The 24,428-nt window shown below is 38.0% G+C and overlaps 1 protein-coding gene across 3 annotated transcripts; it reads left to right on the top strand.

Annotated features, from left to right (window-relative positions):
* Positions 1-1,094: 1,094 nt before the first annotated feature.
* tsku (tsukushi small leucine rich proteoglycan homolog (Xenopus laevis)) lies at positions 1,095-15,990 on the top strand. Of its 3 annotated transcripts, none has more exons than XM_053239896.1 (2): positions 1,095-1,271; positions 13,553-15,990. In XM_053239896.1, exons 1-2 carry the CDS (start codon positions 1,164-1,166, stop codon positions 14,603-14,605), a joined length of 1,161 nt encoding a protein of 386 aa, XP_053095871.1. In that variant the 5' UTR covers positions 1,095-1,163; the 3' UTR covers positions 14,606-15,990. The 3 variants fall into 3 exon arrangements, with proteins under 3 accessions (XP_053095871.1, XP_053095870.1, XP_026790882.2); XM_053239895.1 differs by lacking the exon at positions 1,095-1,271 and adding an exon at positions 3,044-3,220; XM_026935081.3 differs by lacking the exon at positions 1,095-1,271 and adding an exon at positions 3,227-3,366.
* The last annotated feature ends 8,438 nt before the right edge of the window (positions 15,991-24,428 follow it).

The following is a 24,428-nucleotide window of genomic DNA, read 5'->3' as shown; positions in this document are numbered from 1 at the left end:
CCACTGTGAAGCATGAGGGTGGTAGCATCATGCTGAGGGATACTCTTGGCCTCTTGGCCTCTTCTCTGACTAATCCCCTCTTTACCCGGTCACTGACTTTTGGTGGACGGCCTCTAGGCAGAACCAGTTGTGCCTTATTCTTTACATTTTTTAATAATAGATTTACTGGAGCTCTGCTGAATTGTCAAAGTTTGGGATTTGTATTTTGAAACAAACCATGATTGATACTTTTCCAGAACTTTGTCTTGGAGTTGTTTTGAGCTCCTTGGCTTTCATTATGTGGTTTTATGTGGTTTCATTATGTGGTATTATGTTCTCTAATACATTCAGGGGTCTTCCAGGAATAGATGTATTTAGGTGGACAGAAGTCAAGACCACTCAACTAATTATGTAACTTCTAATGGCAACCTGGTTGCATCAGAACTAATACTAATACAAATTACAAGTTGCAAAGTTGCAACTTGTAATTCCCCAACTACAACTGGTACAGTCCACTGAAAATGCTCCCTCAACTTAAAATTTCAACTCGTCAACTTGGGGTGCTCTTCTCAATTACCAGTTCCTTCCCTGTTCACAGAGTGACGTCAAATCAACATGGCATCCAAACTAGTTTACAGCAGTATTGGCTTTAGATCAGTTGATATACAGACACTTGGTTAAATCTATAACATTGACTATGCTAACTGCTGTTTTGAGAAAGTAATCATCAACATTAGAGTTATCATACACATTAGCAGGCTAGCTTACTAACACTACTCGTTATTGTCCGCTGACTAGCGTGTTTTTCAGCTACACGTTATTGTTCGCTGCTGTTGCTGTGCTGCAATTTCAGTCCAAAATGTTGCATGAATGTTTAAAGTTCACTATAGTACAACAGTACCAATAGCCACTCAGGCCTGTAACTGTAAAGTGGTTATTTTGTGTAAATTCATGACATAGAACCCTTATAATCAATTTCAGTTTCAAGTTGTGATACTACAGAATGTGGAAATGTTCAAGGGGATGAATACTTATGCAACACACCAAATGATTGGTTATCGTGGCACTCAACTAGTGATATTTGTCAAACTAAACATTTCAGATTGCTCCACACACTGCTATGTTGGTTAAACTGGTTCAAGGTTTTTCTGGGCACTGAATTAACTTCATTTAAAGGCCGGGGCATGCTAATCAGAGACCTGAGGGAAAGCTCGGAAATCCTGTCCTCCTTCACCAATCATCGCTCTCAGACTCTTTCAACTAGACACCTCTCTGTTACGCAATCAGGTTCGGTAAGGATTTTAACCACTATACTCTTTCTTGTGTTTTAAGTTCCAGTAAATATTACACACTTAATTTTAGATTTTTGTTAGCATGTAGCTATACATACTACAGATCTGTCATATTACACTGATGCTGTAAACATAAGGGGCATTTAATAAATGTTTATGTCTCTCAGATTACATTTCCGCTGATTTTTTTTTTTTTTTTATCATTGCCACCCTTTTGGACAGTGAGGGAATTATGATTCACTGATTTGACTCATTCAAACTCCATGTCTAAGTGAATCAAACTGCACAATCTGAATTGAGTTCAGTCATTATTTTTATTTGATCTGTTCATTTATTGTGGAACCCACAGTAACCCAAAGTTATGATTTCATGCTGTTACTTTGTCTATATGAACAAAAAATAATTTCATGGCTAAGAAGAAACTTCCATTTGTGTGGCATTGTCCTAGCATGAGACCACATGTGACCACAAATGCAGAGTAAATTTCTAATAGCATGTAAAATATATCCATGAGTTTAAGAGACAGCACACTTTGCACATTTGACATGAAATATTTATTTATTATTAATAATTAATGTGTAAATATTTATTTATTGTACAATTATATGTATTTATTGTACAAATAAGTCTTTTTTTTTCATTCTCTAATTTTTTTTATTATTATTATTATTTCTCAAGTTTCACACAAATAATAGAGAAAAAAAAACAAGGTCAAATAAAAGAAAATAATAATAATAAATAATAATAAACATTAAATTACTTTTTAACTAATTGAAATCTGTATAGCACAACCTCATTAATGATTGCAAAAGGTCTCATGTTACTGTTAATGACAAATGTGCATGCTTAGAATGAGTTTTAAAAATGCAATATTTGAATACTTATAAAAAAAAAATTACTGTAAAATAATTAAAATAGAGAATGATTAAATTAGTAAACTGTTATCCAAGGAGTTGCATGCTAAGTACAGTCCAAGTCAATATTAACCTGGAAAATGCCTAGCAAATTCTCAGTATCATTTAAAATAAAATAATAAAGAAATGTTCAATTGGAAAAAATAAATACTCTCTCTTTCTCTCACTCTCTCTCTCTCTTTACGTATATATGTGCACTACACACACACACACACACCTATACACACACACACCCACACACACAGCCCCCTCCAAAAGTATTGGAGCAGCAAGGGCATTCAAAATTATATCATATATTTAATAAGAAATGTCATTAAACTGCTGATAACTGTCTTTTAAATGGCATTAATTGGACTGCAGATGGAATGCAGAGCTTTTTTCTCTTCTTTAATCACAGCGTAAAGCTATAGCAGTGATTTTGTGTTAACAGCATTAAAGTGTTGATGTTGCAGCACTGAATACCGCTGCAGGATGGTGGATCTAACTCGGCTACTGGAGTACTGGATTTGGTAAAAACAGGGCATTTAGGTGTTTATATATGGGCTCTGGTGCCTTCTGCCAGATGGCAGGGGAGTGAAAAGTCCACGAGAGGGGTGGGAGGGGTCATCCATAATGCTGAAGGCCTCAAATCATGAAATCAAATCATGAAATCAATCATGAAATCAAATCATGAAATAATCAAATACATGAAATCAATCAAATACATGAAATCAAATAAATACATGGCAGTTCAAACCTTTCAGTTCAAATAAAGTGTCATGAGGTATATTAACAGCACTTTTAAAAGCCTGTAAATGAGAGAAATGAAAAAGAGACTCGTTCGAAGGTGAATCGATTCCTGAGAGTCGTTTGGAAGGAGTCGTTTAGGTCATGACTCGCCCCTGATTGGTCATGGAGGCAGGGTGAGGCTCGCGCTGTGGAGCCATGCTTTTTCTCCTCTTCTCTGCACTCTTTTTTTCTTCTCTTACTCCGTGCAGACTTTTAAAGAAAGACGACGTGCTTATTCGGAATGGTAGCCACTTCAGCGTGGTGTCGGTAAGAGACATGTGAAGGAGGAGAGAGAGAGAGAGAGAGAGAGAGAGAGAGAGAGAGAGAGAGAGAGAGTTAAAATGTTTGCCAGAGTCGACTCCAGTGCTGGAGTTTCCTTTGCAGAAAAAGTCCATGTGGAGTCACAGCGCATGGTGAGTGTCTGGATCACTGATTTAACCCAGGAAGAGTTTATAAAACTGACTGCACTACACTGCTACATGTACCTGTGGCTTTACATCTTACTGCATCTGATGGCATAAAGTTTCTTATTGTTGTTATTCAGCTTTTAAACTCATGTCGCATGTTGGTTTTAATCGTCTACAGCATGTCACTCTCTCTCTCTCTCTCACACACACACACACACACACACACACACACACTTCCATCAGTTTAACTCTTCAAGTTAACTTTAAGAGTAATATACTTTTATACCACATGGCTGTTGAATTCTCTAATCTGATTGGTCAGAAAGTTTATATTAATGCACTCATTCTTATATGTTATGGTTTCTATAGCAACAGCTCATTCACATGCCAGATAACTACATAATCTAAAACTTAAATATTGTGTTGTAGTTTAACAAAGGCGTACCTTGTTGAAAAAAAGCTTTTTTTTTTTTTTTGGGTAAAGGTTATCTTATACATGTGTTCATGGAAGGAGTCTCCAGTGTCAGGGCTTTGTAACAGTCTGTAAGCTTTCTGTCACAGGAAAGTATTCAGGACAAAGGTTTCTTGGTAACATGACAAGCTGTTTTTATTTTTGTAATTATTATTATTGTTAACTTCAAGCGAGCATATTTGCAGTGAAATAAACATTAACTTGATTTACCGATGTTGAAAGATTAAATAGTTGGTTTTATCAAGTATGGATGTTTCCTCAGGAGATTTTGATTGGTTTGAAGATTGATTTTGATAGCTATTGTCCAAAAAAAAAAAAAAAAAAAAATCATAATCCTATTCACTGGTAGTGTCTCACTTTAACTGTGTAGTCCACTCCATGTTCATGATTAAAAGTAGTCACTTTTTTTTTAAAATTATTATTCTTTTTAGCTCTCTTATAGATTACAGATTTTCACAAGAAACTCATATGGTCAAATCAGTACAGAAGAGCATCTCGCTTTGTGAATTCTTTAATAACTCATATACTTGTCTGTATAACTGCCTCTGACCTCTTTTGTGTTTTCTCAGCAGCTTTTGGAGAATCTCAAGTTTCAATAATCCGCCCCCACATCTTTTTTTTTTTTAACCTCAATATAAGACTCTGCTTTTTTTTTTTTTTTAATCGTGACACAGTTGGCTTCTTGCTTTTGGTTCTTTTGTTGTCTTGTTGCAGGAAACACCCACATTTCGAAACATAGGCATTTTTCCACCCAGAAAACATATAGGGTGCAAAATGTGTTTGCATTCAGCTCTATACATCTGTATAAGTCTATTTCATGTGCAGTGAAGATTTTACAGAGGTTACAGAAGTACAGCACGTCTTCAGCACTGCCGATGTTGCACGCAGGCTGCATTTGAGGATTTTTAGTAATTTTTTTGGCAACTTTTGTGTCACTGGAGAGTTTTAAGCTCAGAAGGGGACTCTCTTTAGCTTTTCTGGATTAGCTGTCTGCTAATCAACTGGATTAGAACGGCTCCCAGAACAGTGTGCTGTGAGTTGTATGGATATATTTTGTATGGTGGTGTGGATCGTGTGCCTCCTCTCAGGTCAGTGCTACACATGTGAGTGAAGTTAGCTAGCAGGTCTGATGAAATTAACTATTTACTATAACAGCGGGAGCAATGCGTCACGACAAAGCAACTGTAAGTCGGAGAGCTCGCGACGTACAGCAACAAGAGGTGGGGCAATCGGCGCTGGCAATGAAAATTGGGCGGGCTGAAAAAGTTGAGCAGAATCAAAGTCTTTCAAGTAAAGTATGTCTACTTGGCGGTCATCTTGGCAACATTCCCAGCAAGTTATTTCCTGTCATACGAGACCAAGGCTCTTAACCCATAGAGCATAAACAGACCAAGATAATATTTCAAACACAGATTTGACCATGGATCTGAAAATCTGACCAAATGACATAAATAATGTGTGTCTCAAACTTTGGCTCCGCCTACTACACATGCACGATTTCTTGCACGCAGTTCCATATACTTGATATTACTGGCAGAAACATCATTATTGGCTGTTTTCCAAAATTCCCCCACAGCAACGTCTGACAGGTTTTTATGGGCCGCCTTACATATTTTAAGCTGTTAGCTGTCTCTATATGCAGCGTTATGCAAATGAGGAGTAATATGGTGATTACGAATGGGAGTGATGGACAGCGGGCCGTTTTTTTCCACCTGTAGTGAAACGTTCATGTTTGCTGGTTTGTTCATATTTGTTCGTACTTGCAGCTCCTGAGCCAGTTGTTGACGCTCATCAATCTGTTACAGGCTAAATTAAAAAGTCCCGGGTTTCCGCCATTTGTCCTTTCCAATAAGTGACAGAAACAGGAAGTTTTCAGCTCATTCTCATGGCAGGGATGCCCAAGCATCTCCCTCCAGTTTTTTTTTTTGGCAGGAAAACAAATTTGTGGACAAAACAGGCAAGACATTTCATTTCTAGTGAGCTGAATTGTCTTCAAATGGCTGGTTTTGTGTTTCACAGCGAGCTGTGTAGTTGTGTACAGTCACAGCGTAGAGCGAAATACGTGATGCGAGATGAAATTTCACTTCAGTGTAAACACCTGGTTTGCGAGAAAAAGCTGACAACTTCACCAAAACCCTGTGCAACGCTATGAACGAAAGGGAAAGTTCAGAGGAAGGCCAAAGATAATTTCCTACCTTGTATTTCTAAGAAGGAAAAGACACATGGTCAAACTGTGTAACAAGTCTAATGACAGCAGTTATTCTTTAAATACTGTGACGTTCCAGTTTAAGGGTGAGGGCTGTTGAGAGAGAACACCTGGAGAGGTCATGATCCCCATGAAATAACCAGATGTTTGCTGCCAATGGAATCACAACTGTCTGATCTGGTTCCTCCTGTTCTGCTGATTCTCAGACACCAGATTTAAGAAGATCAACAAAGGCTCTGGTTGGGCGTCTTGAAAATTTTATTTGCTCAGTGAAGGAGCTTATTAGGAGGATTCATGGGTTTTGCGGTTAAGGCTCTTAATCTCCAAAGGAACAGGACGTGCACTGAGGCTTAAGGAAAACGTTTATCTGGGGAACACTTAGACATCCGTTTGCTCTCGCATGAATGAGGCCATCAGCAAAAGGGTGAAGTCACTACAACAACAAAGCCAGCGCTGAAAACAGCTGCCACCAACAGCCTTTTCCACACGCTCAATCAGCAATCAGCATGGGAGGGGAAACAGAGAAGTGGCCATTTTGGAAAAAAAAATTAGCATGCAGATGTGAGGGTAGTGAAGGGTGTCGACTGAGCTGGTGTTAAATACTGACTTCTTAGAGATGCTGGAGAGCCTAAAAATGCTTAGTTTTAGTGTGTGAAAATAAATCCATTATGTATGGAGTGAAACACTTGGGAGCAAGCTGTTATAGGAAAGAAAATCCAAGACGGGTGGCGTGATGCGGCTCAACACAAAGCGGAATTAGTTATCACCTCAACGTGAATTATTTTCCTCTAACAGCACATGTTTTATTCCACTTATACCACATTTCCCACTGATTACAATTTTTCATTCATTAGTCAATGCTTTTTAACTGTTTATAGTTACATTTAATGTTATGGAGCGCCCATGAACTCCAGTTAGTTCCTGTTCTCACTTACGTTATAGCAGCTACAAACAGTTGTTTCTTCACCAGCCTCTCTTTTTTTTCTTTTTCTTGAAGTCAGTAAAAAGAATTTGGTGAAATTTTCACGTTTACAAAGACCTGAAACTGGAGACTCCTTCCATAAATGGTACATAAACGTGTCCTAACTGAAAGCTTCATCGTATCAATAATCGTAGACGTTGTTAAAAAACAAGTTTTTAATTCATTTACTATTCGACTTAGATTATGTAGATCGTCCACTATACGAATCCCTGCGAATGAGCTGTTACTATAGAAACAATAATATATTATATTAGAACGAATGCATTAATACAAACCTGTAATTTGTCTTGCTACTGAATTGAATTGCTGTCAGTGCTGCTGTTAGGGAAAATTAATCAATGCCTCCTGACCAATCAGAATTGAGATCAAGCCCTGTGGTTTAATGTGAACTACAGACTCACAACTAGCATAACATTAGCGAACTAGCTGCCATCGTTTCATGCCGTCCCTAATCAAGTTCCAAAATGATTCAGCTTTTGTGATAAGAAATTTAGCTACTGCATTTTTCTTTTAACTCTCCAGATTAGACTGATGTCATGTGATATGTATGAGGTTTTAAATATTATGTGATATACTGCAAAATGTCTGACTAGCATTCTAGTATGAAGAATACCAAGAACCACAGACTGTGTTTTGCTTTTTTTCTGTGGTTGTCATTGATATTTGTAAGGTAAATGTCACTGTTATCAGTCACTGAACTCTGCTCAAGTGGTTTATGATATCAGTCTGGATAAATAACCCAGTTAGGCAGAGTTTGGTGTGAGGCCATGCTAGATTAGCCTAAGTGCTAGATGGCAATTAAAGAGGAGTGTCAGCACTTGTTCAATAATTAGTCAACTGATTATACAGATTATATAATAATATTTATGCTGGCGAGCATTGCGAGGATACATTAGGCGACAATTTTTCTTTTGCTCTCAGAACTTAAGATACCGAATCTCATTAAGAGCTTCGTACAAGCCCACTTCAATTACACACATTTGTTATAAGGGCTTTTCAGTTTTTATTGATGGATTGAAAATGAAAGGTTAATCTCTCTTAAGTAATCAAGCAAATTTATTTCAAAATCCTGAAATAAACACGAGAAAAATGAAAGGTCCGGACTGGGTTTAAGTCATCCCAGTCATTATTATTCAACTTAATTTAGAAGAAAATAATCAGTTATATATCAACACCAAAGAATATCTCTTTTCTTCTTCAATCTGAGAAAAATATCACATTTTATCCATTCAATTAATACATTAAAACATTAATAAATAAATGAATTAATTACATAAAAGATTAATAAGAAGAGAAAATGCAGTGCCTAGATTTCATCCTGTATGATCAAAAACACTTTTTGGTGTGCTGTTATAGGAAAATCATCAGTGACAGCGTGGTGTGATGAAGTGGACTTAATGTTACCAACCTGAAGTTGATTATTTTTCTATAACAGCATGTCCTGATATCTTTTATTCCTCTTTTACCACAGTGATTTGCCAACGGTTTTTATTTATTACAGATTAAAGAATGACGCATTGTACTTTATATCCATTTGCAGTTACATTTAATGAACATCGATGAAAAAAATTAGTTCATGTTCTCAATTATCAAAAATGGTTGCATGTTAGCAACCAAGCCAACTAGATACCTGCTATCAGAATGTGGTGGCTTCAAAAAAATAAATAAATAATTTTTTTTTAAAAATTGCAGATTGACATAAAACTATAAAGGTAAATTTTTTTAGAGTTAAAAACTGTATATTTTAACTCTAAAAAAAATTACCTTTATAGTTTTATGTCAATCTGCAATTTGTTTTTTTTTTTAAATTATTTATTTATTTTTTTTTTTTTTTAAGTCACCACATTTTGATAGCAGGTATCTAGTTGGCTCAATCAGTAATTATGTTAAATTAGCTTGTGTTAGCTAGTTAGCTAGCGTTAGCAGTGAAGCTGTGTTCTGCAGGTCAACTCCACCTTCAGCTCAACTATCATAACTTCTTACTCACAAAATATCATGTGGAGTGAATAAACCTAAAAACGAAAAAATGCTGATATGAAAACATCGCCCTTAATGCTAATAGCATCACAAATTAGCGCGACAAGCGTTGTCTTTAGGCTTTGCTTTTTTTTTTTTTTTTTTTTTTTTTTTTTTTTTTTTTTTTTTTTATAAATATATAATCGAGGTTCATCTCCGTCCTTTTCCTACTCAGACGTCGGTGTTTGTACTCACAGGAAGTTTATGCTGCAATGTAACAGCTGTTAAGAGTCAGGGCACGGCCCTGCGACGTCATTTCAACTAAAACATCTGTACTCCAAGCATGTAAGCGAGCATTCCTCACCTCCGCTTTCAGCAGATATAATCTGCATTCCGGTACCGCTCTCGCTATCTACCCTGCGCTTGTCATCTTTTCACAGAATGGACATAATCCCTAAACGAGTGGCCTCTTGCAGCACAATGGAGGTTGTGAAGGCTTATTTAATAGGAATGTTGAGTGTCATTTTGAGTGTAAAACTGAATACAGAATAATATTCTCTTGCTTATAAAGTAACCACAGTGCGTCAGTCAAAAGTGCAAAAGTTTGCACACCCCTACCTCAAAGCCATGTTATGTAAGGAATAAAAAACATGCTAATAATGGAATTTTTCAGTGGCATCATTAATAAATATGGTTTATTAGCGTATGTTAACTATACACTGATTAATGTTTCGTACTAATGAATGCAAAACGATTTTTCATTTATTATTCTTTGAAACTCTAATACAATATCAATATCATTAGAGTGTAAATAACAGCGCAATACTGTGAACAGAGCACAAGCCTGTATTTTTAGGTCCTTTCATCAGTCCTACCTGTTTTTCAGAAGGGTGTGGCATCTGAAATTCAAACTGTTAGTCCATGCCCCCTTTTTTGCATCTGTAGCCTTTAGATCACCCAAACAAAACACACGCTTGACAGGTTTGTTATCACATATATCACCTCACGCTACGCAGAAAAAAAGTTCAGTTGTTCCCTCACCAGTCTCTGTTTATTATGAAGTTAATAAGGGGGTAAAAATTGCATTTCGTCATGTTACCAAGAAACTGGAAAGCATAAACTCCTCTGTCCTGAAGACTTTCTCATGTCAGAATACATAATGTCATAGCTTTACCTCTGACTGTTACAAAGCACTGAGACTGGAGACTCATTCCATAAAGGTTAAAAAAAATTATTTACTTACAGTCCATCATACAAGTCCCTGTATAATCTCTTACTATAGAAATGATAACATATTAGACTATAAAAACTGTATTTTGGAGTAGCACTATTGTCCAAGCTGCTGTTATAGAAAATGAATCAATGCCTTCTGACCAACTGGATTCAAGAATCCTTTTATAAACAGAACTAGGTCTTTGCTGAAATGTTTTTTTTTTGTTTTTTTTTGTCTTTGTACATTTTGGTTCATCAGTGATTAATAAAAAAAAATAAAGTCCAGATATTTAAAATGTGTTCAGTGCATTCCCTCTTAATAAATAATTCACTGTTAACTGCTTTTGTAATCTGTAATCTCGTCTTTTCAATATACTTTTTAAATTGAAGTAGTGTTCAGTAACTTATCAATGCACAGCTCTGTACATTTCTAACTATTTTAACTATATAAATCAGTTATTCTCAGCGTGTAAGTAAGTGTGAAATGTTCATGATTTATGAGTCTTGGCTTTTACTTTTATAACATGTTACGATAGCCTGTTCTGGCACATTACACACATTACAGTGAGAAATTTATTGTTCCGTGATAAGATCAAAAGAAACTTGACAGTGTATGACAGTGTTATGTGTTCATGTTAATGTTATGATCGGCTGATCGGTGTGTGTGTGTATGTATATGTATGTGTGTATATATACTATATTGCCAAAAGTTTTGGGACACCCCTCCAAATCATTGAATTCAGGTGTTCCAATCACTTCCATGGCCACAGGTGTATAAAATCAAGCACCTAGGCATGCAGACTGCTTCTACAAACATTTGTGAAAGAATAGGTCGCTCTCAGGAGCTCAGTGAATTGAAGCGTGGTACCGTGATATTGCACAGGTGGCAACCTAAGTCCATTCGTGAAATTTCCTCACTACTAAATGTTCCACGGTCAACTGTTAGTGGTATTATAACAAAGTGGAAGCAATTGGGAACAACAGCAACTCAGCCACGAAGTGGTAGGCCACGTAAAATCACAGAGCGGGGTCAGCGCATGCTGAGGCACACAGTGCGCAGAAGTCACCAACTTTCTGCTTAGTCAGTAGCTAAAGACCTCCAAACTTCGTGTGGCCTTCAGATTAGCTCAAGAACAGTGCGTAGAGAGCTTCATGGAATGGGTTTCCATGGCCGAGCAGCTGCATCCAAGCCTTACATCACCAAGTGCAATGCAAAGTGTCGGATGCAGTGGTGTAAAGCACGCCGCCACTGGACTCTAGAGCAGTGGAGATGTGTTCTCTGGAGTGACGAATCACACTTCTCTGTCTGGCAATCTGATGGACGAGTCTGGGTTTGGCGGTTGCCAGGAGAACGGTACTTGCCTGACGGCATTGTGCCACGTGTAAAGTGTGGTGGAGGGGGGATTATGGTGTGGGGTTGTTTCTCAGGGTTTGGGCTTGGCCCTTTAGTTCCAGTGAAAGGAACTCTTAATGCTTCAGCATACCAAGACATTTTGGACAATTTCATGCTCCCAACTTTGTGGGAACAGTTTGGGGATGGCGTCTTCCTGTTCCAACATGACTGTGCACCAGTGCACAAAGCAAGGTCCATAAAGGCATGAATGAGCGAGCTGGGTGTGGAGGAACTTGACTGGCCTTCACAGAGTCCTGACCTCAACCCGATAAAACACCTTTGGCTTGAATTATAGCAGAGACTGCGAGCCAGGCCTTCTCGTCCAACATCAGTGCCTGACCTCACAAATGCGCTTCTAGAAGAATGGTCAAAAATTCCCATAAACACACTCCTAAACCTTGTGGAAAGCCTTCCCAGAAGCGTTGAAGCTATTATAGCTGCAAAGGCTGGGCCAACTCCATATTAAACCCTACGGATTAAGAATGGGATGTCATTAAAGTTCATTTGCATGTAAAGGCAGATGTCCCAAAACTTTTGGCAATATAGTGTATGTATATACACCACTGACAGGTGAAGTGATTAACGTTGATTATCTTGTTACAGTGGGGTGGGATACATTAGGCAGCAAGTGAACAGTCAGTTCTCGAAGTAGATGTGTTGGAAGCAGGAAAAATGGGCAAGCGTAAGGATCTGAGTGACTTTGACAAGGGCCAAATTGTGATGGCTAGATGACTGGGTCAGAGCATCTCCAGAACAGCAGGTCTTGTGGGGTGTTCGGGTGCGGTATGTAGTGGTTAGTACCTACCAAAAGTGGTCCAAAGAAGAACAACCGGGAGCGAAGGCTAGCCCGTCTGGTCCGACCTCATAGACAACTTACTGTATCACAAATTGCAGAAAATGTTTCTATGATAGAAAGGTGTCAGAACACACAGTGAATCGCAGCTTGCTGCGTATGGGGCTGCGTAGCCGCAGACCCGTCAGGGGCCCATGCCCGTGCCCCTGACCACCGCCGAAAGTGCCTACAATGGGCACGTGAGCATCAGAACTGGACCATAACCCTAACCCTAGGCAGCATGATTCTCCGGGCAGTGTTCTGCTGGGAAACCTTGGGTCCTTACATTCATGTGGATGATACTTTGACACGTACCACCTACCTAAACATTGCAAACTTTGCAAAAATTATTCAAGAATGGTTTGAGGAACATGACAAAGAGTTTAAGGTGTTGACTTCAAATTACCCAAATCTCAGTCTGATCGAGCATCTGTGGGTTGTGCGAGACAAACAAGTCAGGATCAATGGAGGCCCCACTTCACAACTTACAGGACTTTAAAGGATCTGCTGCTAATGTCTTAGTGCCAGATACCACAGCACACCTTCAGAGGTCTTGTGGAGTCCATACCTCGATGGGTCAGAGCTGTTTTGGCAGCACAATGAGGACCTACACAATATTAGGCAGGTGGTTTTAATATGGCTGATCAGTGTATGTATTAATCTATCTGCAGTCAGTGGGTTTTAGATTATTGAGAACATTGATTCCAGGATTTTGCGTGTAACGTGTCATGTTGGGACAGGAGCTGCTTTGGTATGTGTGGGAAAATGATGCTTAGTATTTTAAAAACCGGTTTCATGAATCAGCTCAGGGACAAAAAAACAGGAAAGTTTTTCTTTTTTAAATGTCAGTAGTTCAAAATAAACACAATTTATATAAATTGTCATGAGTACAAAGAAGTAGAGCTGTCTGATGACAATACAATATCTATATTGTGATAAATTGCATCATGAAGTAATTTCCTGAGTATTGTTATAACACTGACTTCAGAGTTACTTTAAAGAACAAGTGGCTGATTGGATGTGAAAGTCCAATTTTGTACTAAATGTTTAATTTTCTAAACATTTGAATGTAATTTTTAAGTAAGCATGCAATGTTATCATGTGCTGATTATCATCAGTTTGATGTGCTTTCTTCACAGAGCATGATGGTGGCTTTCCTGTGTCTCAGCCTGTCCTCTCTGCTCACCCTGGCCACGGCAGGAGGGGTGAAGAACTGCCACCCGAAGTGCCGCTGTGAGGTGGAGAGCTACGGCCTGTTCGACAGCTTCAGCCTGACCAAGGTGGACTGTAGTGGGCTCGGACCGGGCGCCACTCCCATCCCCATTCCTCTAGACACATCCCACTTGGACCTGTCCCACAACTCCATCAGCCACATCACCGACTCCATGCTGTCAGGACCTGGATACACGACTCTGGTCAGCTTGGATCTCAGCAAGAACCTCATATCACGAGTGAGCTCCAAGGCCTTTAACAAACTACGTTACCTGGAGACACTGGACCTCAGCCAGAATGTTCTAGAGAACCTCAGTGATGGATGCTTCTCCGGTCTCCCTTTAGCCGAGGTGGATCTCAGCGACAACAGATTTCGTGAGTTTGACCTAAATGCATTCAACACACGAGGCCAGGAAACCCCTATCAGCGTAGATCTTTCTAACAACCTTCTGAGCACGGTTTCTAGAAACCCTCACCTCCATGCCCCCTACATCAAGAGCCTGATGCTGGCAGGCAATCAGCTCAGGACAGTGCCCAGACTTGCAGGAATTCCCTTGCAGTATTTGAGCCTGGATGGAAATCTTATCCGCAGTATTGAAGAAGGAGACTTTGAGGAGCTGACAGATCTCGTCTATCTCTCTCTCAGCGGTCTCCCTGAACTGTCAGTCATTCATCCGAACAGCTTCAGAGGCCTGAGGAATCTCCAAGTCCTGGACCTTTCAAACAACTTTCAGCTCAAGACTTTGAGTCCAGATGTGTTTAATGGACTGAGCGCTTTACAGGAGCTCAATCTGTCTGAATCAGTGGCGACTCCTTTGCCTGTGACCATCTTTAACCACATGCCAAGTATTAAAAGTGCGACTCTGGGGCCAAATATGCATTGCTGGAAAACACACAAGCAAGGACAGTTTCACAGGCAGATAGGACAGGCGAAAACAAACGACATTTTGACTTGTGATGTTCCAGGAATCATATTGTAAAAAAAAAAAAAAAAAAAAACTTGAAAATACACTTAAGAAATTGTATTTTTATTCTTTAGTGCCTTATTTCTCCGAGGCTGATATTTCCACTTTGACTCCTTCATTGGGCCTCAATTAACAATTTGTAAATGTTCTCATAGACCAAACCAAATGTAGGATTTGTGCCTGATTTACAAATGTTTCAGTGCTGATTTTCTTCTTACTCCTATGTGTGTTGATAAATGTCAATCAGCCGTAAAAAACAAGTACATTCATTGCACAGATTATTTATATTTAGCCACACCCACATAACTTATCATAATTTATGGATAGCTTTCTTTCAAGACATTAATATAAACATTTTCACTAAATTGGTATGTAGAACTGAAATAATTAAGTCACTTAAACTTCTTCACTGTAAACTGTTTATAAAATTGTAGTGCCTTCTCAATTATAAGATTTGAGGTCGTTCACAGTAGCGAGCTCACAGTAGAGAGTTTCCTTATACGTAAATTTACAAAAATATTTTTTTTCCCCCTGAATTTCAAATTGTCCTGTGAAAGATTTCGTATCCACTTTGCTAAATGAGGTCCACTTGAGGTTTTTGCACATGAAGCCAACCGAGGTTCATGAATTTACACATCCTCAGTCTATTTTTATACAGATGTGTGTATATATAGTATTAAGAGTTCATTAGGAGCTCATATGCACTTTAAATAGAACTGGCCTTTCTGTTCTTATTACATTCCTTTACTCTTTTAATCCAGGCATTTACCTGCTTGCTTTTCTTCACATTTTTTTTTTAAATAAGGGGCTGGTTTTTTTTGTTTTTTTTTTTTACATTCCACGCAGTACAGACACTTTGGATGTGCCTCAGGCAAATTCGAGAACCACTTTATACATTTTAACCAAAGCCAAATGAAATTTCAGTGCCTTAATGTGACACCATGTACATATTGCAGCTCGCTAGATGTCCTGGTCCTAGAACAAACAGTCTGCTAAGGGCTTGTGGTACCGGAGGGATATTTTAAATATTTGCACGTTTCGGACTTTCGGAAGAAAAGTAATGACTGGAGTCAAATCCATCCCTGTTCATAAAACCCGACTCATAATCTGACCAACCAACAATGAGCTGAAATAGTGAACTGTACATTGAGAATAATTTAAAACTTGCAAGCTGTTTCTAACATCATCTTACAGTCATGACATTTAATCAAGCGTTTAATTCAACTGTGCTTTTCAAGTCCAAATCACATTGGAGCTGTGTCAATTTTTTTTTTTGCACTTTATCACCTTACAAACAGAGATAAGTTAAAAACATTTGTAATTGTGGGTTTTGTATAGAATTGTACATTTCTACCAAACTGTGTACATTTTATGGGTAAATAAACTTTTTTTTTCTTCTTCTTCTTTTTTTTTTTTCCCCCATGTAGTCCTTCATGAGTCACTTTCTCAAATGCCTTCTTTATGCACTTTTACCTAATCACATCATATAGGTTTCATTCTCATGACTATTTCTAACTGGTTTGTTATGTATCATAGTAAAGGTTACCGGCACTATCACCTTTATATCTACAATTTGAAAGGATATGGTTTGTTTTTGCCATAGTATGTTGTTTATTGTTCGGTTTTTCAGTAATAGGTTTTATATAGTATACTTATTTGTGTCACGTCGTCGCTTGGCAGTTTTTCACAGTCTGAATCAATGAAAGACTATCATTTATATAAAGCAGACAAAAAAAAATAGAAAAAATGGGATGGAGATGTTATTTAGTATCTTGTACACAAATGGCTCGTGGCCGTAGATTTTGGTGAGGCAGGATGACATTAACAATGACATAGCATCAAAACAAAATAAAAGCAAAAGGCTGTATCATTTGACTTATGCTGCAGGCTAGTATCTAGTGAATTTTTAGAGTAGCCACGCAATAGGCAGTTGAAAATCGACTACATAGTCATGCAGTGTATAGTCTAGCAGCTTCTTTTAGATGTACATTTGTTCTACTGTGTTTGAGGTAATATCATTTAAGAATGATTGACCGGTTTCAGCTAAATATTCAGCCCAACTACATCTCACAAACCTTATAAAAGACCTGAAAAAAGCCTAAAAAAATTGGGCATTGAAAAAAAAAAATAGACCTTTTCTCAGCCTTTGCATGGGGAACAAGTATTTCTTATGTATTTCTGATGTACAGACATAATCCACTCCACGAGCGTGTCTTATTTTATTGTTTAAAAATTAAAATCATCAGCAAACTGCTGTGGTATAAGAGGAATAAAACACTTTGGGATGTGTTGCTCTAGGAAAATAATCAACTTCAGGGTGGTAACAGTAATTCCACTTCAGGACAGGCTGCATCACATCATGACCCTTTACTTCTAGAAAGTTTTTCATGATTTCATAATGAATAATATTACACAGACCTCCCCATATTTTTGCACTGGACATTTAGCTCAGACTCACAAGGAGCATGCAGTCATATGTAATAAGTGTTTCTCATCGCAGCTTTTGTTTATTAGAAACACACCCTCGAATCTTCCCAGAACAGCACTCAGAAGAGAATGACTCGTAAACACAGACAGAGAGAAGTGCTGCGAGACGCTGTCAAACAGTCAACAAACGTCTCATGGAAAAAGGCTAAAATGGCCGCCCACATGCTCCAGATGACTTCAGTCTGGAAGGCTGAGATCAGCTCTGCATTGTGGCCGTTTCTCACACACTGAGGGCATTCACGTCTCCTCTTAGCTGTGCTGAATTAACGCCAACATTCAGCTCTTTGAAATTCTAGCAGACTTTAAGTGGCAGAGAAACGTCCTCTCTTCAGCCCCTAAAAACAGACAAAAGGCTGCCATTGCTGTTGCAACGAGAAAAATAAACATACAGGAGAAGCAAAGTCCGACGAATAAACACAGATACGCTGCAAAAAAACTGCCTCAGGCCACTCGAGTTAATAATTTATATGAAGTAGTTAAAAGGTTTACAGGGTGTATTTTGTTTGACGTGTTTTTTTTTTCTTAAGCTTGTCGTGCACAGTCATTGTGTATCATTACTGTTGCATAAGCCTGTACAGAGTCATAATGACATACAGCAGTGTTACTTGATTGAGAGCCAACTCTAAGGCTCACTGGGTAAAAGGCGGACAGAGGTGATACAAATACAAACCAATCATCTTAACCTGCGACACACACTCCGCTCTGTACCAGTGGGGCTTGTTTTAATTAATTAATTAATTAACTTTGATTTACCTTATTTACATTTTACTTCTGTTTAGCTTTTTGCATTTTCTTTTTTTTTTTTTTTTTCCTTACCCTTTTTTGCATTTTACTTTTGGCTACTTTTGTATTTTACTTTTTTATTTTTGTTTTAATTTTTTTGTTTTAATTGTTATTAACATTTACTTTTGTTGACCTTTTTCATTTTATTTTTGTTGACTTTTTTTTTTTTTTTTACTTTTGATTAACATTTGTATACTTTTTTTATACAGGACAAACAAAGACCATGTTTATTAACATGAACACAGAGCGTTCATTGATTCATCCTTAGTAACTACCTGTTCAGGGTCCCAGTGAACTAAAATAAAACCAAAGTATCTAGTATATTTGTAAGAAAAAATGGCAGGCAGTTGAAAACAAAAGCAATACGTGCACAAGTGGGATTAAAAACAGTCTAGTTGAAGTGAATTATGAACTGGAGTGATGTAGCTGAGGTTGAGGAACTGTCAGAGCCAGAATACAAAAAAATAGAACAACATCCTTCTGGTTTAGGCCATGCCCACATTGGATTCTTTTTTGTGCTCCAAATATCTATATCTGGATTTGGATTTAAACCCAGACATGTCATTGCGTCACACCCCTAAATCCAGTACTTTTATGAGTAGCACTAAATCAACCATTCTTTACACACTCCAAAAAGCTTTTTTTTCTCAATATAGCAGTTAATATTAAATGTAATTGCAGTGTAAAAGTTTTCAGCCTTTTCTTAACATCAGATGTCCAACACATCTGGGGATATTATAATATTCCAGAAAGTTTTGTCTCATTTGCAATGGGGCTGTGGCTATGTTCAGAGAGGAAGCACAAATCTGATTTCTGGCTTATCCAGAAATCAGACATTTGCAAAAATACAAACATGGATTACAGCCAGCATTAAAGCAGGTCAGGAGATGATCACTGCCTGCATTTATACAATTACAGTCACAGAGGAGAATGTTACGTAAGTTATAAAGGGAGTTAAAAAGTGACATTACAGTAACTCCATACTGACTTTCACTTAAATGTTGTTCTCTAAAATGACTTGTTGTATCATAGAGAGAAATCTAATGCAACACATTAGGATTAGCCTTAAATTGGCTAAAATCATTCACGGAACATACAATATTTATATTCATGTGTTTTCATAGGGCATAAAAATATGCTTAGAGAATGGGTTATCTTTTGCGTGGACCTTGGAGTCTATACTTTCAGGGAATAACCTTGTCTGATAGGATTGTTGAACCCAAATTATTCACCAGACAAACTGAGGGAAAAAGTCTGGAGCGTGGTTTCCTGCATGACTGAGCAGAGGTCAAAAGAGTTCATTAACACTCAGCCTTGCAGAGTTCGGTGTGTAACGTTCCGTCTGTAAATTTCCATCGCTCTTTGCCAAACAGGGCACTATTCAGATGGCTTTGTTCTGACTCGAAACTGCAATCACGTCTTCAGATTAAAGGAATAATAAGACTTTTGAACATCTGAAATAAAGCATGTGCAATTGTCTGTGATGCAAGTGCAGCAAAGTGACAGGAGCGACAGAGCAACTCTTTGAGCATGAATGAAATATTTAGCTTTTTGCATGTGTGAATATTTCTGCATCACCGCAAAATCAATACTTGCCCATATGAGATTGTTAGAAGTGTTACCTGAGGTCAGAAGATGAGATACAAACTATGTTTACTATTCTTTACATATTCTGCAGTATTCTTAGTGCTCTCTCACTCGCACTTTTTTGTGGTGAAAGATTCCTATCTTAGTGAAAAGAGTTCTCCTAAGTGGCACTAAAATTCTTAATTCATGCATGAATATTAACGGTGATGCAGTTGCTGTCAGTGCGGTATCCTTAAACGAAACTCAAACAAAAGGCACAGTGTCAAAATAAACAAAGAAAATAATCAGATTTAAAGAATAAAAAGAATAAAAAAAGATTTGTCATGCTGTCTGAACAGATCCGTGCTAGCTATAGCCTTGGATATTAGCTAGTTTTTGCTCAGCTGACATATTTTATTTCCACGTTGCAACAACGTTCCCAAGACTGCATGCGCTGCAGATACTCGGCTCAGCTAGTTAGCGATTTACGAGATGATGAGTGCGATGACAGTGATGGCAGTACATTTACATTTATGGCATTTGGCAGATGCCCTTATCCAGAGCAACTTACATTTATCTCATTTTTATACAACAGAGCAATGGAGGATTAAGGGCCTTGCTCAAGGGCCCAGCAGTGGCAGCTTGGTGGTGCTGGGGATTGAACTCATGACCTTCTGATCAGTAGTCCAACGTCTTAACCACTGAGCTACCACTGCAGTATTAGCATTACAGCTGATGCTTTGGAAGCTGAGTGTACAGATAAGGAGGTGATAGTGCTGGACAGTCTCAAGGACTAAAGCGCTGCTGCATCACTATCTTTAGGTCGAGATGAAGGATTAGCAAAGGCTAAATCCCACTGCACCACTATCAGCAGGCAGTCGAACGTCTAACATTTTCATACAGCATGCACTTTGCCTTATGCATTTACAGTCAGCTCTGAAATTATTGGCACCCACAGAAATGCACACTGTAAAACTGATGAAATTATGTTTTGGTTCCAAACCTGATTGCCTCTGCCAGGAAGTTACGATGGAACTTTTAACAATAAGATGACCCCAAACATACATCCAAATCAACATTTTCAATGGTAGTGTCAGGTTTTCTTTTTTTATTTGATGTTTTGAACCCTGTTTAAAAATCTGAATTGTGAAGGATTTGAAATGTTCTTCATGGTCATCTTGGATGGTCCAAGATCCTCTACAAATGTTTCCAACCTCGTTAGCTAAGTGAGGGACAGACCAATAATTTTGAAACCAGTGTTTTGCAAGAAGAAAAAAAAAAAAAACTCTGTCTCTGTATGTTTAAACTTTACTCATTGCATGTGTTAATCTATGTGCATTTTTAAGATCTACCAGATGTTCACTTATTGCAAGCAGCACAAAACATAACACTAAACATCTTTAGTTAACCCACTTCCTTCTTTGTTCAAACATTTTCATTCAGCCTGCACTGAGCTGCGTGTTTGGTGTTGCCTTTGCGGCAATAGACTTGTCATTGTTCTCCTTAATGCTGAACGTAACTTGCACCACATCAACACAATAGATCCCATCTCGCAATGTCGCTGCTTGTCCAACCCACGCAGACACGAAGCACTTCCCTCATGAGCATTAGGGCCAGGGCTCGAAAGTCACCTAAAGTCAAATATGGTCTGAAAAGCTTGCATGCTAGCTCTCTTTTCAATCTACAATTCTGTAGATTTTACCTTTAGATTTATTTTGGACAGTTTTTGTGCCACATTTGAGGCACAATACCAGTGTAATCTGGTGAGAAGAATGCTTCCTTGTGTTCATGCTCAGTAAGGTTTGACACGGTGCCCATTGAGGAACATGATCAGGGATCAGTCTGTGCTGCTTTCAGAGTGGAGCGCTTTTAAATCATATCCTGTGTTCGAGCTCAGCCAGAACACACTCACGCATGTTTTCAAGAATCCTGCCAAAGGAATTTAAAAGATAAACATCAAAATATCAGTGTCGTAGTTCATGCTCAGAAAGAAAAAGGTAGTAAATGGTATCAGTGTTGGTTACTGTCGTGTGTCTCTCAGGGGTCTGTCTGGGGTCTATCCCATTGTTTGGATCTTTCACCTGACTGTTGCAAAGCGCTGATACTGGAGATGTAACGTCCTTATGTCAGTGCTATAAATCAGTCTGGCCATTGTGCATGTGGTTTTTCAGGTCAGTTGAGTCCAAAAGTTTGTACACCCTTACTGGAATGAAGGCAAGACATTTAGTACGAGTTTTTTTTTTAAATCAAGTCATAAAAGACAACAACTAATAAGAATGTGAATGATATTCATATAAACGGTGAATGAATATCTAAGGACTTTTTCAAGTCACATCCTGTTTATTTTGAGCGATTTATAAAGAAATTTTTAAGAAAAATTCTTTCACTCTGTGTTTGTCTTACCTCCATGATCCTCAAATGATGGTTTTCACTCTTGGCCTCTCTAAACATATTAATATACATTTTATCCTCTTCTTCATAATAACGGAGAAGGTGATAAATATCAATATTTTCAGTTTTAGTCTTGTAAAAGTCTTCATGCCAAGAGATGTTTACGTTCTAGAGCATGCCAACGGGGGTGTAAACTTTTGAGCTTGTTATTGAAGATAACTGCTGGGGTCCCTGGAGGACTAGTGGTTAGGTGATGGTGCTCTCACCACTGCGGCCCAGGTTCGATTCCTAGCCAGGGAACAAACTCCAGCCAGTTACAAGTGCCAGTCCCAAGTCCGGATAAAAAAAGTGGAGACGTTTGCGTCAGGAAGGGCATCCGGCATAAAAACTGTGCCAAATCAAATATGTGGACCAATGATCCGCTGTGGCAACCCCTAACAGGGGCAGCCAGAAGATGAACAACAACAACAACAACAACATTAAAGATAACTGCTGACTAGAACTCAGTTCATGTAATATTTAGTCTATATTTTGTAACAAATACAAATAAATGAACATGCAATTCTTTGATTTTTATGGAGAATCTGTAAAATAGAAGTACTTTATTCATTAAAAACCATTGGGGGGATACAAACTTTTGCAATCAATTATATGCATAGTGAGATTTAATAAATTTTTACAATAAAAGAAAAGGGGGGAGATGTTTGTCTAATTAGACTACCACTTTTATATATAACCTTCAATTAAATAGACAATGTATGAATAAATAAATAAATAAATAAATAAATTAGTCCACCATGTTTGCTCTTTAAATTTTCTTCAAAATACTACTACTACTACTACTAATAACAATAATAATAATAATGTAGAACATAATAATATAAAAACGCAGAGTCTCTCAAACAAAATTGCTTCATGCAAAGGAAAAGAGATCATCTTCAGATGAACTGCTGATGAATCAATTTTTAGTTTGATTTGCATAATTTTCGTAACCTTGGAGTTCCAGTTAATATAAAGCCACAGTACTTCTCTATTCCGGGGTTGTGACTTTTGCAAAACTCTCAAGGTCTGCTTCTACTTCTGTTTATTTATTTTTTTTTCCTTGGGGAAATGAGACGTATCCTGAGATACGTACAGCCCTGACGTGCTCCACATCTGCTTCTCATCAACTCTGACTGCAGGAAACAATGGGAATGAGAGCTCGGCTTTCCAGTCCCGCCCTCGCCGTGGTGCTGCCCTAGAAAACATCAGGATACTCTGCTCTCTGTTGCTGTGCTGATTTTATTTCTCATTTTTGTGTGCAGTAAAAAAAAGATCTACTTTTAGAACTTGCCTCATGTACAGGCTTGTCATTGAGCTATTCAGAATTAAAATGATAACATAAAACTGATTTTTTTTAAACATACTTGGCTTTCCAAAACCCTTTTGTCAGTCAGTTTTTTTTTTCACTGGGTGAAATGGTTCATGAAGCGCTTTTGATGCAACACCCTGCATTTGACGCACTTACAGAAAAGGCCCTTAATTACATCCACATGTTCAGCTGAATCATGTACTTAAGGATCTACAAGCAGTGTCATGTTATTTGGCCTGCACATGACACATTACCAAAAGCTGACATTAAATACAGTCACCGAAGCCGCATTGTGGAAACTGATGTGCAAGAAATATGACAATTTCCTCCTTTTCCTCTACACTGTCTCACACTGGAGTAGTTAAAGTCTGGCTGTTATGAAAAATGGTTTTAAATCATTTTGTGGTAGGTGTTTGTCGCAACGCCACACTCTCACAGCATCTCAGCTGAGCTTTTGGGTCTGTAAGTTCATTAGCACATTTATAAACTCTTCCTTTTCTGCTCAATTATTACCTTTGATGAACAGGAATGAAAAATTCAGTAGCCCGGATGCCCAGGACAAGACAATTTCATGTCTGGGCTATTGATTTTTTCTATATATAGTTGCCTGTTGATCATGTAGGCTCAGTAGGCTAGGATTTTTGTTCAACAACCTGAGAAAGAAAAAAATCCTACTCTCTAATGACTTTTACAAAGCAAATTTCATACATCGTGAGTATGACATTAATGCTAATAATTTTTCATACTCCGTGAGTATGAAATTAATGCTAATTAATTGGATTTAGTCAATTTTTCTGCTTGTCTCCGCTTGTTGGTATAATTGAAATGGAAGAAGTTAGTGGTTAACGAGCTAGCTCGCTAGTACAGGGTACGAAGTGTTAGCCTAACACAATGGTAAGTTGCTAGCTCCTTAGTACTAGCTATGGCAACAGCCTTTTGATTTTTATAGCTAATCATCTCTCAGGTGGTTGAAACATCAAATCACTTACAAACTATAGCAACTAATAAAAAGGATGATCACAACCAATGAAGAAATTATCTTCCTGAGTTCAAACCGTTCATCATGCCGATGGTCTACTGGTCATTTTTCAGGCCCTTGAGGGTTGCAGGAGCGTCAGCATTCAAACCAACTGAACAAGACTCAGGTCCTAATTCCATTTGTATATATTTCCTGATCAGTTGTATTTATTGCAGTGTTTATTAAACTGTTTTTCCCCTCATCAAAGATAATAAAGTCTTAGTTCTGTTGATTCTTACATA

This window comes from Pangasianodon hypophthalmus, chromosome 14, assembly GCF_027358585.1.
Source record: "Pangasianodon hypophthalmus isolate fPanHyp1 chromosome 14, fPanHyp1.pri, whole genome shotgun sequence".
NCBI classification, from domain to species: Eukaryota; Metazoa; Chordata; class Actinopteri; order Siluriformes; family Pangasiidae; genus Pangasianodon; species Pangasianodon hypophthalmus.
The sequence above is the reverse complement of the archived record's forward strand: the minus strand, read 5'-3'. Positions and strand labels throughout refer to the sequence as shown.